Raw genomic sequence first — 17,326 nt, 5'->3', positions numbered from 1 at the left:
CACACACACACACACACACACACACACACACACACACACACACACACTGCGTCTCATTGCAATGACCTGTGTTACTCAAGCATTACTCTGTTCCTGGGATTTAGGGTTTACCATAAACGGGTTAGTGGGTCCTAAATTCACCGTATTCCAGCTTCAATATCGTTCATCAAGCACTCAGTATTTCCACGTTTTTTGAAAAAGGCTGGAGTAAGTCATTGGTGAGCAAATGTTACAAAGGAGGAACTAAGGAGTAAAGTAGAACCAGAGGAGAGAAGTGGTCAGCAACTTGCTTTGAACCTCAAGGTCACATGCGGGCGCAGTCAGTGATAGACCTAGACTGAGGCCAGTGGTAGGAGAAGAAGGCTGTGACCTTGAGGCCTATGACACAGACAAAGGGCAGAGTCTGCAGAGGGCTGTGACAACCGGCAGATGCTGGCGGCCTCACTGTGTGCTGTGGGGGCCCCGGTAGCCAGATGTGGGAGAATAAGGTGTGCTCTCAGCAGGGTGCAAGGACAGAGACTACAGACCTTTGATATAACCAGTGCCAGCCCAGCCACCGTCCTGCCAATGGGAGTCCATGGTATTCAGCCACATAGGCCATGACATAAGACTGTGGGGTGGGCCTTGGTGCTTGATGAGTGTTTTCTGGAGAATATTATGGCACTCTGGACTATGACTTTGACTTGTCTACGACCTGTCTTAAGCAAAACTCCTCTCTAATGACTGTCAGAACTAAGTGTGTGGTAGAGTGGGAAATTTTTCATATATTTTGGGAGGATGGAAATCCCTGAAAATGGCCCCTCCTGGCACACTTTACAAATATGATGTGGAAGACAAAACTTACCTGAGACTTTTCAGCGACGGCCAAGGCATACATTTCTTCATCTCGAAGTACCTTCAACCATTCCCTCTCAATGTCTTTATTGAGTGGCAGGCCCTTTTCTATCCTGGAACTGCAAGAGAAGATGAAGTCTTCTTTCTCCCTGACTTCCTTCTGGAGTTCAATGGCCAGAGCTTGTTTCATGGACAGCTCAGCAACAAGAGCCATTGTTTGTTCCGTAGCATCTTTGATCTTTTTCCGGTAGCCATTCATCTAGAATGAAAGAACCCAAGGCTTAGACTACATATGTTCCATGAAGAGTTAAGAAAATGGCGGGCTGAAGGGCTGTCTAGGATGGTGGGGGGCAATCTTGCAAGGAAGGAGAGTTTAAGGGGGAATTCAGAGAAAATAAGAATTAGAGGAGATCTCAGAGATTGAACCCAGTATCCTGGCTGTGTAAATAAGGATAGAATGGAGAAGAAACAGATCTGTTCATCTAGTTACTGGGGTTCCAAGTGGATAGCACTGAGGGAAATAGTCCCTTTATTTTTAAGAGGTGATAAGGAGAAGGGGACAGGGTATTCTTGAGATCTAAGTTTTGGCCTAATTTTGCCATGTTTTTAATTTGTCACTCAACCAGTGGAGAAAAACCTGGTAGAACAAAAACTTTATTTAAAAATTACTCATTACTTATATAAGATAATCAGCAGAGGTCCTGTATCTGAAGTGATTTTTAATGGAAAATATCATACCTCATTATGGTTGCATTATTGATCATAATTCCTGGGATGCATCATTATTGGATCATAAGCAAGCATGAGCTCAACCTGGGGAAAATCTGGCCAATAATTTGAAATGAAATGTTCATTGTTCTATATGTATGTTTACAATTTCACATCAGCTAGTTATCATCAAAGAATTAAAAGATAGGACTAAGTGGAACATAGGCACCAAGCACAATTACAACAATGTTTGTTGAATGAAGGAATTAATAAATTCTATTCTATTCTATTCTATTCCTCCATCCTTTGAACCAGGGTACACTGAGACATGAATAAGAGCTTCCAAAAACTACACCTGATCTTGAAACAGTTTCTTCTCCTAATAGAGCATACACTGGTCTGTCTACGTTTGCAGAGAGAAATGTTGCTGCCAGTGATTTACCTTTCTCTGAAAATATAATGACTGATTATTATATATATGTTGTCTCTTTAAAGGAATAGGGAATATACATTTTAAAAACTGTTGTACACTGCAGTAATTTTTAGGAAGCTAAAGTTTCAATGGTGAGTCATTATCTTAAATTTCATTAATTCATCAGTTGTGTGTATGTGTGTGTAACTAGCCAACCTCCTTTTCTCCTCCAGAGAAGGATGGTGTTATTCTGGGCTTCTGGGCTGCTCTAAGTCTTTGACTGGGATGTCCCCTCCCTGCCACCACTTTTTTTTTTTTTTTTAGAGGAAGAGGGGAGGGGAGGAGGGAGAGAGAGAATCTTAGGCAGACTCAATGCCTAGCGTGGAGCCCAATATGGGGAATGGGGCTTAATCTCACAACGCTGAGATCATGACCTGAGCCAAAATCAAGAGTTAAGACACTTAACCAGGTGCTCTGGGACTTGCCATTTTCTGTTCATTTGGGACATTTGCAAGAGGAGCCATAATCTATCTAGGAAAGGTGAGAGACCTGAGATAGGCCTTCTTGTTGAGCCCCCACAAGGGACCGGCCACTTCTTAACTACCGAATGCTTACAACTTAAGCTGATATCACACCCATTTCACAGATTAGGAAACTTAGTTTTCAGGTCATTTATGTATCCTTCTCAAGGTCACTCACTAATATTGGTAAATCACAGACCTGGGATCTGAACCATTCTACCTTCTAGTTCTGCCTACTATGAAGAGATCATAATTTTAAGTGGAAAAAAAAAAAAAAAGCCAGGGAGAGAGCACCAAAGGTGGGGAAAGGGGGGGGGGGGGGGGGGGGGGGGAGAGATAAATCACTAGGCTGACTCCTCTGATGGAACCCTCCCAGGTGGCAATCGCCACCATTTGCATTTCTCTAGCATTATAGTTGACTTCGGGACAGACTCTGCCAACAGCTTTGACAAGCCAGCCCTCAGTGAAAACGGACTTCCCCTAAAGAAAGGGAAATTCATTTGCAAAAGGAAGGGAGGCAACATTTAGAGAAACATTGGGCATGCTAATTCAGGCAAAGTTCATGAGACTAAAGAAGTCTTAATATTTCTTATTTTCTGAGGTAAAGTTGTGAATTGCACACAAGGCCCAGGACTAGGGATCAGTCGGCTGGCATAAGTCCTCAGAGCAGTCCTGTAAAAGCCTAATAAAAGCAGCAAAGGGGGCTTGAGATTTATAATGATTCTCTGTTTCCTTAGTGTGCCAGAACTATTTCTGGAATGGGAATGACTGTTCACTCATTCGATAAATTCTTGAGTTTAGTGCACGCTAGGCACTGGGGACATTGAGAATGAGGAACAGGGGCACCTGGGTGGCTCAGTTGGTTAAGAGTCAGACTTCTGGTTTTGGCTCAGGTTATGATCTCAGAGTCATGAGATTGAGCCCTGCGTGGGACTCTGTACTCAGCAGGGAGTCTGCTTGAGATTCTCTCCCTCTCCCTCTGCCCCTCCCCCACCTCTCCCACCCCACCCCGCTCACGTGTGCACACGCACTCGCTCAAATAAATAAAATCTTAAAAAAAAAAAAAAAGAATGAGGAACAGTCACTGCCCCCAGGAACCCACCATCATGGGTGTGTGTGTTACCATGATTTATTTTTTTACCTGTCTCCTGACACTAGGTGTGGACCATGTGTCCCTTCCTCTTAGTTTCTGCCCTCACACCCTCATCTGCGCTCATGAGGGGAGCACATAGCAGGTTCATAACTGTTGCTGACTAAAATCCCTGTGCTGTCACAGGGGGAGGCTGCCAGGGGCAGGGGGCCTCGTAAGGGAGGGGTGGCGTCCTCTGACTGCCGTATGGTGCGAGGCCCTGCCTCACCCAAATCACCAACCACCCTCCTGCTCGCTGCCCCTTCCAGTGCCGCTTGAGCAGTCCCAGCCTGACTGGGTAGCTGTGACTCAGCAGTCCTCATACTTTTAATGTATGAAATTAGGAAGCTCCATGTTACTAGTGTTATCTTGCTAGTGGGGCCTGGCCGTGGCTCCATCCCAAGGACTACTAGGCATGGGTGTCGCGTGATTGCTGTTCTCTTGTAATGGTCCTTGTCCGTTTCTGGGTTCTGGCTGAGTTCTGGATTGGGGCCGCTTTCATGCAGACCGCTGGATAAGTGAGGCCCTCTAATCACAAAGAACTAGAAAGGATTTAACTTGGCACATGAAATATAAGGGTAGTAATTGTCATATTCTGAGTAGGTGTCCTGTTAAGTGAAACCTGTAAACTGTCATTGAAAAGCTTAAGTTTGCCCAGTATCAAGTGAATATTCATTCAGGGAACAAGATTGAACCCTACTTTGGACAATTTTCTAAGATTCATCTTTACCTCCTTAATTTTACAACTTTATATGTCTCTAGTCATATAGCCTAACCTCTCCAGTGCTGCTCTCGATAAATAAAGCAGTCTGTGGAAAATGAAAGGAGTGTAGGCAGAAGGGACAAGGCAGGCTCTCGGGCAGACCTTCTTGGCTAAGAGCAGTGTGTCCTGCTTGTAGGCCTGAGTTTTGCTGCAGAGCCTGTCTGTGAGCCGAGACACCTGTTCATAGATGAAGTCCTTTTCCAGTAACTTCTCCTCCTTCTTGGCCAGCTGTAGTTCCAGCTACAGTTGAAAACAATTTCAATAGGAAAAAAAGTCATGCAAGTCAAAGTCTTTCTTAATTAGAGCACTATTTTTTCCCCCTTAATGAACACAGATTGCTTTCATACAGTTGCCAGATAGCTCTAGGAAAGTCTTCAGCACTGGGCTAAGTCAAGACTTCCCTTGCCCCAACCCCCTCCAGACAGCTCTGGGAATTCTTCCTCTCCATGGCAGAGGGTGGACCCCTCAGTTCCACCCAGTTTCTATGCTTCCATTCCTCTGATACAGGCCCATCAGGAAGACAAATTAATCCACTGAAGATGCCAAAATTGTCCCTTTGGGCTATGAGACAAAAGTGGGCATTTTGAAAACCACTCAAGGTTTTACTTCTTTCTGGCAAGCATTAGAAACAAGCTTAGGTTTTGTTACTGGATTATGATGAAAGGACTATATTAGTAGCTAGAATAGTGAGGGATGAGCGATAAATCTGTCTGCATAAGATGAAACAGTACCACAGATATCTGTGACACTGATCAACAAGGGGCTAACAGACACTATTATAAGAAAGAATGCTTACCGCATCTAATTTTTTGATCATTTGTTCTTGGGTCATATCTTTCCCTGGAATGAAGCGGATTCTCTTCTCATCCTCGGGATTTATAAATCGTCTCTCCAGGTCTTTTATTCTGTCTGTACACTGTGAAAACTATTAAACAAAGAAGGAAACATTAACTTCAAAACTAACTCCATTGCTCAGTAAATTTTTAAAACCACATAGCCCAGGGGCTTTAAAGTCTTTTGGTAGGATCCATCCGGGGAAAGGTGAAAGAGAACTCTTAACATCCCATCAGCCAGGACCTGGGTTGAACAATAAGTTTGCTCATCCATGGTACAATGAGGATACTGCTTGTAACTGTTCTCTGAAGCAAGGCAGTGAGTTCTGAGTCATCAAAGAAAGAGCTGACCTTACAACCAGTCCTTTGTGTTATATCTATGGGATGTTGTGTGGTTGCAGAGCTCAAACTATACAGACCTGACCTCTTCATTTTAGGTTGTTACAGAGGCCAAAGTAGACAACATACTAGACTCCAGCTTAAAACCCTTTGTTGGCAATAGGTTTAATGGCTTCCCAAAGAATAAAGTTCTTAATTATTAGGTCAATACAGTGTACAGGTCTGTGGGGAACAGCCTGGACTGCTTATATCTTTTGTACTAACCGCCTAATATAATGTTTCATATTTGAAGATGAAGAAATATGGCAACTCCCAAATAGGAGTGGCAGTCACACTTAGTTTCATTTTTGGAACACAGTGAAAACCAGGAGTCATTATTTTCTTTTTCTTTTTTTTTTAAGATTTTATTTATTTATTTGACAGAGAGAGAGTGAGCACAAGCAGGGAGAGTGGCCCGCAGAGGGAGAAGCAGGCTTCCCGCTGAGCCGGGAGCCCGACGCAGGGCCCGATCCCAAGACCCTGGGATCATGACCTGAGCCGAAGGCAGACGCTTAACCGACTGAGCCGCCCAGGCTCCCCCAAGAGTCATCATTTTCAACTTTTCTACTGAAAACCTGTAGAAACTTAGGCAAATCATTTATCTTCTCTCAACCTTAGTTGCCTCAATTGTGAAATGGGAAGATAAGGCCCAATCTAATGGGGTTGATTCATTAACTGAGAGAACACATCTCAGGTACTTCACGACACGTTCCGGAGTGATAGGGGTAGAATTTAAGTTTTAATTCATGTATTCGCCTCCTCGTCACAAAAAGAATTTAAAATGGTGACAAAAATTATTTTTTTCCTTTTTCTCCCTCTCAACATTCCTTAATTGCCCTTAATATGGAGCTAAAGTGTACAGATATACATAACCAAGCATAAATACATAATTATTCCATTTATTATTAACAGTGCTTAATGTTTCTGTTTCTTAACTAGGAAATTAAGGAAGGAACAAAAATACAGCGCTTGCTTATCAAAATAGTGCCTTGATTGCTCTCATTTCCCCATGGGTCTTTGAGGAAAAACTGTTTACTTTTTCTTTTTTTAAGTTTCTATTTAAATTCCAGTTGGTTAACACACAGGGCAATATTGGTTTCAGGTGTAGAATTTGGTGATTCACACTTACATATAACACCCAGTGCTCCTCACAACAAGTGCCCTCCTTAATCCCCTTTTTACTTTTTTTATACAAAATAGTGTTGTGTCCTAAAATAGTTCATGTGACTTTCAAGATCCCTGAAAAGGAACTATTATTATAAGTACCAGGAAAATATGACTCATGATAATCCTTGGATTAGACTGTTAGACAATTAAAAACTGTTTCAAACAACTGAAAAAATACAAACCTTAAGGGAATTCTGGAAATGATACAAAAAATGGGAAGATTTTGAAAAAAAAAAAAAAACCACACAACACAAAACACTGCAGCTGTAACAAATAACAGGATGTGACAGGGATCGAACAGGGCAAGGTAGGGTAGAAAAATGACTTGCCGAAGGCTCGAAATTTTACATCATATCCTTCGAAGGGCCCATGTGATTTGTGCTGAGTAGACAAATAATTAAGTGCAGTTTGAAGACTAATAGGAAACTTTCTATTCAACAGTTCTTAAGCTTAGAACTAACTCTGGCAGAACCTGTAACTGATGATAACACATAGACCATATGTCTCAATTCATGGGCAGTCAGAATGGAAAAGGCTCATATCAGGCATAAATGTTTAAATATTTTCCTCTTGGGGCGCCTGGGTGGCTTAGTGGTTAGGCTCTGCCTTCGGCTCAGGTCATGATCCCAGGATCCTGGGATCCAGCCCCGCATCGGGCTCCCTGCTCCGCGGGAAGCCTGCTTCTCCCTCTCCCACTCCCCCTGCTTGTGTTCCCTCTCTCGCTGTGTCTCTCTCTGTCAAATAAATAAACAAAATCTTTCAAAATAATACTAATAAAAATAATTAATAAATATTTTCCTCTTGGGTCAACTGAAATCATATTTCACACCAGATAACTGGTTTCATATAATAAAATGCCAAGCGCATATATTTTAAGAACAATGAATTTTATCCATTTACTAGAAGTATTGATTTGCAATTAACACAGAAAATGCTTACACAGTAGAGAGAGAATTTTTCTGTTGTGGATCTTACTGAATTTAAAGTCCTTTTGTTCTGCTGGGCCTCCTGATAGTTTGGTATGGGCAAAAATGACCCTGAGGCTGTGTTTTGAGAAGGAGCTGGAGGGAGACAAATTATTCTGTAAAATTGAGTGTGGAGTGCCTGAGGGGAGAATCTGGGGAGGTGAGGCTGTGGAGAGAAGAGGTTGAGAGGTGTAAAGACAGGCCAGGGGAATGGAGCTAGGCTAGGGTGCTGCATGGGCTAACACGCCTGGAGATGGTACCAGCGATGGCGTGGCCCCGCAGATCTTTGCAGGGCGTGGATGTCTGATATTGAATTTGAAGTTCTTCACATTTCTGTAATGTACACCAGCATGCTGTTGCCCCAAACCTTCAATCAATTCACAGACAAAGGTCTTGCTCTTGCAGGAATGGTTTTGTGTAGGTAGGTGGAAGAAGGAGCGAGTCCTGAATTCTGCACTGACACGGCATAGAGGTGAACCAGGCGGGGTGCATGCCAAATGATGAAGGGATCCCTCAAATGAACCACTAGCAGCAGGAGTCAGGGCCACAGGAATCCTGGGAAGGCTACCTTGGAGGCCTGAGGGATGCCTGGGGGTGTTCCAGCCAATCCATCTACATTGGGCTACACTTATAGAAGAAGCGAATAGGAGAACTTAAGGCTAAGAAAACAAATGCTGGAATCAGAACCTTGGCACATTTGTGCACAATGAAATATCCTATCATTGATACCGCATTCACACATTCCAATGGCATAAAATATGAAGGTGGACCCCTCATCTGGTTCCGCAAAGTCATGTGAATCCCCATGACACGATTAAATGAAAAAAACAAACAAAACAAAAAAAACAGGACCCAAAACTGTCCACAGTATGACCTAATGAAAACCATTTACTTATTATACACCTTGAAAAAAAACTGGAAGGAACGCTTCCAGATTTTTGATAATTTTAATAGTGATTATACCTTGGGAATAGAATTTTATTTTTTTAATTTTTGGTGTTTTTTTCCAAAACATCAATTGAACATGTTTTAATTTTATCATCAGAAAAAATCTGAAAACAAACCTGACATTTTAGAAAACATGTGATAGGTTACAATTTGTTCCTGCTACATTAAGTCAATGGAAAAAAGTATAAGCCGCCAACTTTTCAGTTTAATTTTTTCTTCTATTTTCAACCAAGGGGGAATAAAAAAGATTATTGCATGTGAAGAAAGTAGCTCTATATTCATTTTTTATGTATACATGTATGTATTTATTTATTACTTCATGTTTAAACTGTTTGGTTTTATTCAACTTTTAAAAAGACTATGTCAGAGACCAGGCTATTAAATGATGGGGAAACTACAGGGGTTAATAAGGAATCTAATTATATGTGATTGCCAATTAACAAACAACAATCTCAGCTTCAGGGGGCAGGAGTTCTAAAAATGAGAGAGCAAGATGGTCCCTGAGATCTTTCAAGCAAGCATCAGAAACATAGTTATGCCAGCGGCAGTGAAAGCCCAGATTCCTTAAATTATGAGCTATGAGGAAGCTAGAGTTGGGATTTGGGAGAGTCTGAATTCCAAGGAGGCAGAAAATGCTTCATGGGAAAAAAAAAAAAAAATCCGTAGCCTGGATGCTTGAGCATAAATTCCACCCTGGAGCAGTGGATTTATTTTTTTTAATATTTATTTATCTATTTGAGAGAGAGGGTGGGGAGGGTCAGGGGGAGAGAGAGAGAATCTCAAGCAGACTCCCCACTGAGCATGGAGCCCCACATGGGGCTCGAGCTCATGACCTTGAAATCATGACCTGAACCAAAATCGAGAGTCCGACGCTCAACCGACTAAGCCACCCAGGTGTCCCGGAGCAGTGACATTTTTAAAGAGGACATATAACTCATGAGTTTGTACAGGTACCAGGTGGGGCATGGCTTAATTTACATGTAAGAACTTAATACAATCTTCAAACCAATAAAGGAGGGGGTAGGGAAAGCAAATGGCCCCAGGAAGTGTCTGATGAACGTTTTCCCCACCTGAATCTGGAGCACTGCTAAGTCCGCGTCCAGGGCCCTCTTGGTTGGCAGTAATTTCTGGGTCACGTGAATCTGTCTTTGTTTCTCAGCAATCTTCAGTTTCAGGAACCGGATCTTTTCTTCCAGGACATGTATTTCAATTTCTCCATTTAGCTTCATCTTTTCTTGGATATTTATTTTTTCATAAAAGATGCACACTTCCTCTTCCCGCTCTATCAGCTGAACACCACTACGGCCAAAAGGAGAGGCAGAGGCTAAGAGGATGTTGAGACCACTTTTTTTTTTTTTTTTTTACTAGTCACAGGGATTCCCTCTGGATCTGGGCACAAAATATATATCAACATTACATAATTCCAGAAGACAATAGATATATACTCTTGGCTTTCTAGTTAAACTGCACACTTTTTGTTTTCCTGGGGATAGGAGAGGGAGGGCTGGTTAGCATCTTGACCCTGAGCTAGCCGATCATGCAGTTGGCTGGTCACGGTATCTCTGCAAGTCCCAAAGGTTTCCCTAGGGTGGGAAAAAATGTCATTCCCCAGGCATGAGCAAAGTGATCCCATAATCTGACTTTCTGCAGACCCTTTTATGGGGCCAGACTTGCCAACTGAGGTCTGGCCAGAAGTCCCCAGGCAGGGGGCCAGGGAATGTGTTTCTGCAGTGATTCTATGTAACTTGCCAGGCCCATTAGGTTCTTTTTAAAGTTGAATATTTTTGATGCCAATTTCCCCATAAACAGGCGAAATTCTGTCCTTTGTATGCATGCCAGGGGAAAGACCCCTCCATGTGAGGAGAATGTGGGAAAGAAACAAAGCAAGAATTTTCCAATTCCAGCCCTACAGGTCTGACCAGAGCTTGGGAACACACTGCCCAAATAATCTTGTTTTGTGCCAGGAGCCATATAAGAGGACTTTTTTTTTTTCTTTTTTCCCAGAGAAAACACCTGCCAGTAGTTTGAAAAATTAGTGTTCTTCACACCCTGAAGTCTTCCCACACTCTGCATACCAATTATCCCAGAGTTCATCTTTAATTGCTTTTTATCTCTTTTTCTCTCTCCTCCCTTAAAACATGTGGGCACATAGTTACATCTGCTTAATCTTAACTCTACATTTCATCTCATTTGCTGTTTATTGGCTCTTCTCATGATCCTCTCATTTCTCTTGACAACAGAAGCTCGGAGCAATGCTTTATTTACCACCTTTTTGTAACTTCGGGGTCCAAAGCTTAGCACACAGCTTTAGATGAAGCAGCCCACAAGCAAAGCCAAAATGAATTAAAAGATATGATACCAGACTTAATTACTACAGGACCCTACAATTTCACATACCAAATTTCTCTAGCACAAGCAGCTTGGGAAAATTGCTACAGTAGTAATTGATTTATGACATAATTGTAGCCTGGAAGAAATAATGCTCTTCTGAGAGGTCCTACTTGCTGAGAAACTGAGCTGGGAGAATGGCTTAATAAATATCATACTAACACCAATCTGTCACAAAAGTGGATACAAGATCCAAAGACTTATTTATGTCAATTATACTAAAATAACTTGATGGTATTGGAGGCAACCTGACTGGTGGCCTGGGAAAGAACTTTGATATTTAAGCAACGGACTTAAACCCTACTCTTGCCTGCCTCTCCTAAAAGAACAGTTTCTTATTTCAGGCAAAACACACAGCTCATCCCCCCCACCCCCACGCCCCTGCAAAAGGCTAATGAAACCTGAATGTCAAATGCCCCTCACCCCACTGTCAAGTCTAGAGAAGAAGGGGCAACATTTCTAAATCGGATCTCCCGGTGTTTCGTTTCTCACATTAGGTTCTTGGTTTTTCACCTTTCATTTCGACGCTGAACAGCTTTCTCGTATCTCTTGCGAAGCTGCACCATCTCCTCTTCAATCGTTGTGATCATATTGGCAAGTCTGTCAATGTTACTTAACTGGGCTTCCTTCTTCTCCTTCATTTCCTGAAGTTTTGCTACAATTTTGCACACATCATTTTGCATGCTTTCTCGGATAGTAACATTGTTGGCATGTTTCAGCATGGAATTTTGTAACTTTCTTTAAAAATAATGGGAAAATGGGTAAGATTATCATTTTCTTTAGTTAGTTTAAAAATAACAAAGGCTTCTGGGGCGCCTGGGTGGCTCAGCTGGTTAAGTGTCTGCCTTCCGCTCAGGTCATGATCCCACGGTCCTGGAATCAAGTCCCGCATCGGGCTCCCTGCTCACTGGGGAGCCTGCTTCTCCCTCTGCCTCTCTCTCTGTTTCTTACGAATAAATAAATAAAATCTTTAAAAAAATAAAAAATAACGGAGATTTCTGAAACTACCCAAGTAGCTCTCACTTTAGTATGTCCCATGAAATGACAATAGTAGTACAGTAGTCCCCCCCCCCCTTATCCAGTTTCGCTTTCTGCAGCCTCATGTGCCCCCCGGAAATCCGTCCACCGGAAGCAAACGCTCCTCCTTCGACTCTTTGGAAGGTCAACAGCCGCCTAACGCTATGTCACAAACGCGCCTGCGTCTTTCACCTCCCTTCAGCTCGCTGCGGAGGCGTTTTGTCACCTCACGTCATCGCGAGAAGAAGGGTGAGTACAGCACAGTAAGTTATATGAGGGTCCGGAAGAGAGCCCACATTTACATAACTTTTATTACAGTACGGCTGACCCTGGAACAAGTACAGTTTTGAACTGCGTGGGTCCACTTATACGTGATTTTTTTTTTATAAATACAGTACAGTACTGTAAATGTATTTTCTTTTTTATGATTTTCTTAACATTTTCTCTTCTCTAGCTTACTTTATTGTAGGAATACAGTATACAATATATATAACATGCAAAATATTTGTTAATCAACTGTTTATGTGATTGGTAAGGTGTCTGCTCAAGAGTAGGTTATTAGTAGTTAAGTGTTGTACAGGGATTGGCACCCAGGGTCAACTGTATATTGCTATAATTGTTCTATTTTATTAGTATTGTTAATCTCTTACTGTGCCTAATTTATAAATTAAACTTTATCATAGCTATGTATGTATAGGGAAGAAAAACCTAGAATATATAGGGTTCAGTACTATCTGCGGTTTCAGGCATCCACAGGGGGCCTTGGAATGTATCCCTCACAGATAAGGGGGACTACTGCAGTAATATTGTTATTCATCGTATAATACTTTTCAGGAGTTTCTGTAATCTTCCCAGAGTCTCAGATTCCCCACTCCTCTGGATTGGACATCTTTCCTTTTGTGCCCCAAGCTTTTGCTGCCCCACTTTGTCAAATCAAGAGACTATAGTAATTCATTTACTGCTCTGTCGTCCCCTCTTGAGGGCAGAGATGGTCATATCTGATAACGTCCATTGGACCTAAAGTGGTGCCTGACTTAATACAGCATCACAATAAATGCTGAATGAATGCATGGCCTTTATGAGTGATATTTTACTTTCATGTAGGATGAGAATCTGATTAGGAAATTAGATTTTCCTACTGCTACCAGTCCCCTCCCCCTGTTCCCACCCCTCTACCACCTCACACACAATAGCCCGTTTTGTATAGCTTTATAAAAGGAAACTGGGCAATAATGGCCACCAGAAAAAGTTCAGGTTGTATAAACTCAGTAGATCAGGGACTAAATAGAAATGAAAGAGTCCAATAGATCTTACCACATCGTAAATAATAAATTTAAAAAACAATAATCTGCCAGATGCTTCTGAGTATGTTTACATGGATTCATTTCATGATAAAAAGTGCTATAAAATAAGGACTATTTTTTTTTAAGATTTTATTTATTTGAGAGAGAGAGACCACGAGCAGAGGGAGGGGCAGAGAGAAGGGGACAAGCAGACTCTCTGCTGAGCACAGAGCATGGAGTCCCACAAGGAGCTCAATCCCAGGACCCTGAGGTCATGACCTGTGCCGAAGTCAGACGCTTAACTGAGTGAGCCACCCAGGTGCCCCAAATAAGGACTATTTTTTATAGGTAAGAAAGGTGAGCCCAGAAAAGTAAGGTAGCTTGCCCAAAGTCATGCAGCTAGGGCTGTAGGGCTGGGATCGGAGTCTAGAAAGTTACCTCTCTTAACCACTTTGCTACACTGTCTCTTACAAGCACATTAGATGCTTCAAATCCATAACCAGGGGATGCTGGTTAATAAACATTTGATTGTCTTCTAATTTTAAATGTAAATTATCAAATTTGTGCTTTTCTAACTTGGTAAATGGAAATAAATAGTATATAGTTTTTTGTTCACTTAAAATTATAGCTATCAAACAGTGGAAGCATACAGAATCACATTCAGATGTTTAGATTGTCTTTTTTTTTTTTAAAGATTTTATTTGTCAGAGAGAGCATGCATGCGTGCACACAAGCAGAGGGAGGGGTAGGCAGAGGGTGAAGCGGGCTCCCTGCTGATGGGGGACTTGATCCCAGGACCCTGAGATCATGATCTGAGCCCAAGGCAGACGCCTAACTGACTGAGCCACCCAGGTGCCCCTAGATTGTCATTTGTAAAGCATCTTTAAGCAAGGGCTCTTCTAGCTTTGTAAGACTATTATTTTCTGGGGGACCTGGCTGGCTCAGTTGGTTAAGCGTCTGCCTTCAGCTCAGGTCATGATCCTCAGGGTCCTGGGATGGAGCGCCATATTGGGCTCCATGCTCAGCAGGGAGTCTGCTTCTCCCTCTCCCTCTGCTCCTACCCCCAACTTGTACGTGCTCCTTCTCTCTCTCTCTCACAAATAAATAAATAGAAAATCTTAAAAAAAAAATAAGGCTATTTTTTTCTACTTTACTCTTCCCAGGGTATTTTAGAGTTCTGTGAATCAGAAGAGAAACTTTTGAAAAGACAATAGTTATTATTACACTTACCTTTCTTGAGTAACTGCACTATTTCTTAAAATTTCCAGTTCATTTAATGACATCTTATGTTTTTCTTTTATTTCATTTACTTTCTGGTGAGCTTTGTGAAGTAAGTTAACAAATTTGTTTCTTTCATTTCGTATGGTGTCATACAGTTTAGCAAACTCTTTGAGTCTGTGAAAACACAAGTGTTCTTGAAACTTGTGAAATAAAACTCATTTTTTCCCCACCTGTAACAAGATAAATCATCATGTAATTCTCTTACCTCCGATGAATTTCACGTTTTTTCTTCTTGTGTATTCTGATTTCCAGATCCTTTGCTTTAATCTCCTTAACAATGTTGGTATATTTTTGCTGAAATATGAAAGTTATGTGTGAAATTAAAAATAAAAAGCCCATCACCATCAAGATATGAGAACTCCCAGCGGCATCCTGTCTCATTTCTGTCCTAGCTGAGTTGGGCAGTTGGGGAACTGTAAGGGAGAGATCAGAAAATTGACTGGCCAGCTGAACTGAATTAATTAAGGACAAGAAAGAGTGAGAGAAGAAAGAAAGGAGCCTGTATAGGTTGGCTTTGAGGAAAAGTTTGGGGAACTTTTGGGAGAGCCTAAGAGTGAGTGCGGACGGCACAGAGGGGCTGCGTAAGTGAGGCGTTTGCGGAGGGTAGCTGAGGGAAGAGGATTTGTAGTTAGTTTTGACAGATGTTACAAATGGAACCCTTTTGGCTATTTTGTGAGAAACTGAAGCCATGCTTTTAAGGTGCTTTTCTGAGAAGAAATGCTACCGCGGTAAATGCTTGCTCAGAACAAAGTTTGCCCTCAGAAACAGCCAACATCTGGGGCATCTGGGTGGCTCAGTTGGTTAATCGTCCAACTCTTGTCCGACTCTTGATTTCTGCTCGGGTCATGATCTCAGGGTTGTGGGATCGAGCCCCACGTCAGGCTCTGTGTTCAGGCCTGAGTCTGCTTATCTCTCTCCCTCTGCTCCTCCTCTCCCTCTCCGCCCCCCGCTCAAATAAATATAATCTTAAAAAAAAAGAAACAGCCACCATCTGGGTCACATGGTAAATCCTGGTATTCTCTCTTTTAGTAATATGTCATATCATATTCATTTTTAACAGGAAACCTCTGAACATAATCCTTTCATGGAATAAAATGATTTTAGAGTTTTAGCTAGCGTGGCAGCAGAGTCGTGTTTGCCATTGGTTTCATTGTTCTTTTGGTTTGGGATGTTGCACTGGGTCAACTCTGGTACTTTGTTGGGAGCCCAGTAAAATCATACATGGAACAGTAACTAAGGGCATCCTAGCAGTGGTTTAAATAATGCTGGCTTGATAGAACTTGGGAGGGAGAGTGGTCTCACGCTACTGCTCTTGACTTGTTCTTGGACAAACCATAGTGGCATGTGAGTTGGTGGGGAATCTGAGAGATCTAGGGCCTGCACAGCTGTCAACCCTGTCCCCCAGAGGCACCTACCTTAGTCTTACTGAAGTTGTCATGTGCTCGAATCCTCTGCTCATCGTCATTGACCCAGTTTGTTTTTCCTCTAGATTGCTGACTATTGCTAATTGAACCCGGAAACCATTTTTTCAGTATATGATTGAGTCTTGTTTGGGGAAGCTGTATAGTCAAACTTGAAGGATACAATTACAGCTTTCTAATAGACACTGTGTAAAATTGAGGATCTCCTGAACTCTTATGGTAATTAATGGATGGTTACAAAAATGCAGTCACCTGAGCTTTCAGGAAATCCTTGGATTTTTGCTCCTTCTCATCAATTTTGATCTGAGTCATACGGACAAGGTTGAAGACAAGCTCTCGCATGTTTTCTTGCTCCTTGAAAAGCTTGTTTTCTTCTGCAAGTTGTTGTTCCACTAACTTGGACTCAGCTTCTGATAGGATTTTCTTTTGAAAAACACAACATATTATAACCTATTTGTTTGAAGAAACACACTAGGGCCAGTATCTTAACAATTTTTATTTCCTATGTAGAATTTATTTTACTAGGACATAAAACAAAGTAACTTGACTGCCTTAGCTCCAAGTATTTTATCTTATAAAAGAATATGCAAATATAACATGTTTAATGGGATGCAAGTTTTTCTTAATCAGACTGTATTTTCAAGTAACTTTAAGAAAAAAGAGACATAAAAGCATGTTTTTGACAGTGGCTTGAATAAACAAAATTTGAAAATTTAAAATTAGACATTGGTGAAATAAAGCATTTATTGTTTATTTTTAATCTAACTATATTATCATTAGCCCTTTTATTTTAAAATCTCATGAATTTGTATAATTTTTGCTGGTTCAAACACATCCTTTTCCCTCAAATTTAATGTGGGGTTTGAGTGGACTCTGAGATGAAGAAACAGACCCACATTAAGTAGGATCATACTCTATTTGATGACTCTCCTATTGAGGTTTTGTGGAACACAGTTAAAAACACAACTTTGTATTAATCATTTTAGATAGAAGCTTAAATGAGAGTTGACATTGACCTGTTGGGCCAGATTCCTCTTAGCCACTTCAACTTCCTTGTGGAGTTCTCTCCTTCTCTCAGATAATATAGAATCATCTTTAGGGATAGCTTCCATCTGGAAATAAAAATTTAAAACTGGCATTTACAAAAGAACGAAATCTTCAATGTCATGTAATCAACCCCATTGTGTACCTTTTGCAAATGGTGGGCAAATTATGATTCTCAATCTTTTAGGAACTGCCTTTCATGCTGAATGTTGTTCTTTATAAAATCATGGTAAA

At 41.5% G+C, this 17,326-nt stretch overlaps 1 protein-coding gene across 5 annotated transcripts in view; it reads right to left on the bottom strand.

Annotated features, from left to right (window-relative positions):
- CCDC146 (coiled-coil domain containing 146) overlaps nt 1-17,326 on the bottom strand; it is a 123,804-nt gene that overhangs the window by 770 nt on the left and 105,708 nt on the right. For all 5 annotated transcript variants that reach the window (XM_073898702.1, XM_025872770.2, XM_073898703.1 and 2 more), the window contains 9 exons: nt 17,065-17,160; nt 16,301-16,471; nt 14,833-14,921; nt 14,577-14,741; nt 11,560-11,784; nt 9,729-9,957; nt 5,164-5,292; nt 4,470-4,607; nt 845-1,093 (listed from right to left, as the gene is read on the bottom strand). In XM_073898702.1, coding sequence (XP_073754803.1) covers nt 845-1,093; nt 4,470-4,607; nt 5,164-5,292; nt 9,729-9,957; nt 11,560-11,784; nt 14,577-14,741; nt 14,833-14,921; nt 16,301-16,471; nt 17,065-17,160 — 1,491 coding nt within the window. The remainder of the gene's footprint in view (nt 1-844; nt 1,094-4,469; nt 4,608-5,163; nt 5,293-9,728; nt 9,958-11,559; nt 11,785-14,576; nt 14,742-14,832; nt 14,922-16,300; nt 16,472-17,064; nt 17,161-17,326) is intronic.

The sequence above is a fragment of the Callorhinus ursinus genome, unplaced genomic scaffold (genome assembly GCF_003265705.2).
Source record: "Callorhinus ursinus isolate GAN/ISIS: 27379988/994484 unplaced genomic scaffold, GSC_fseal_2.0 scaffold12, whole genome shotgun sequence".
NCBI lineage: Eukaryota > Metazoa > Chordata > Mammalia > Carnivora > Otariidae > Callorhinus > Callorhinus ursinus.
Note: the sequence above shows the minus strand (reverse complement) of the source record. Positions and strands in the feature narration are given on the sequence as shown.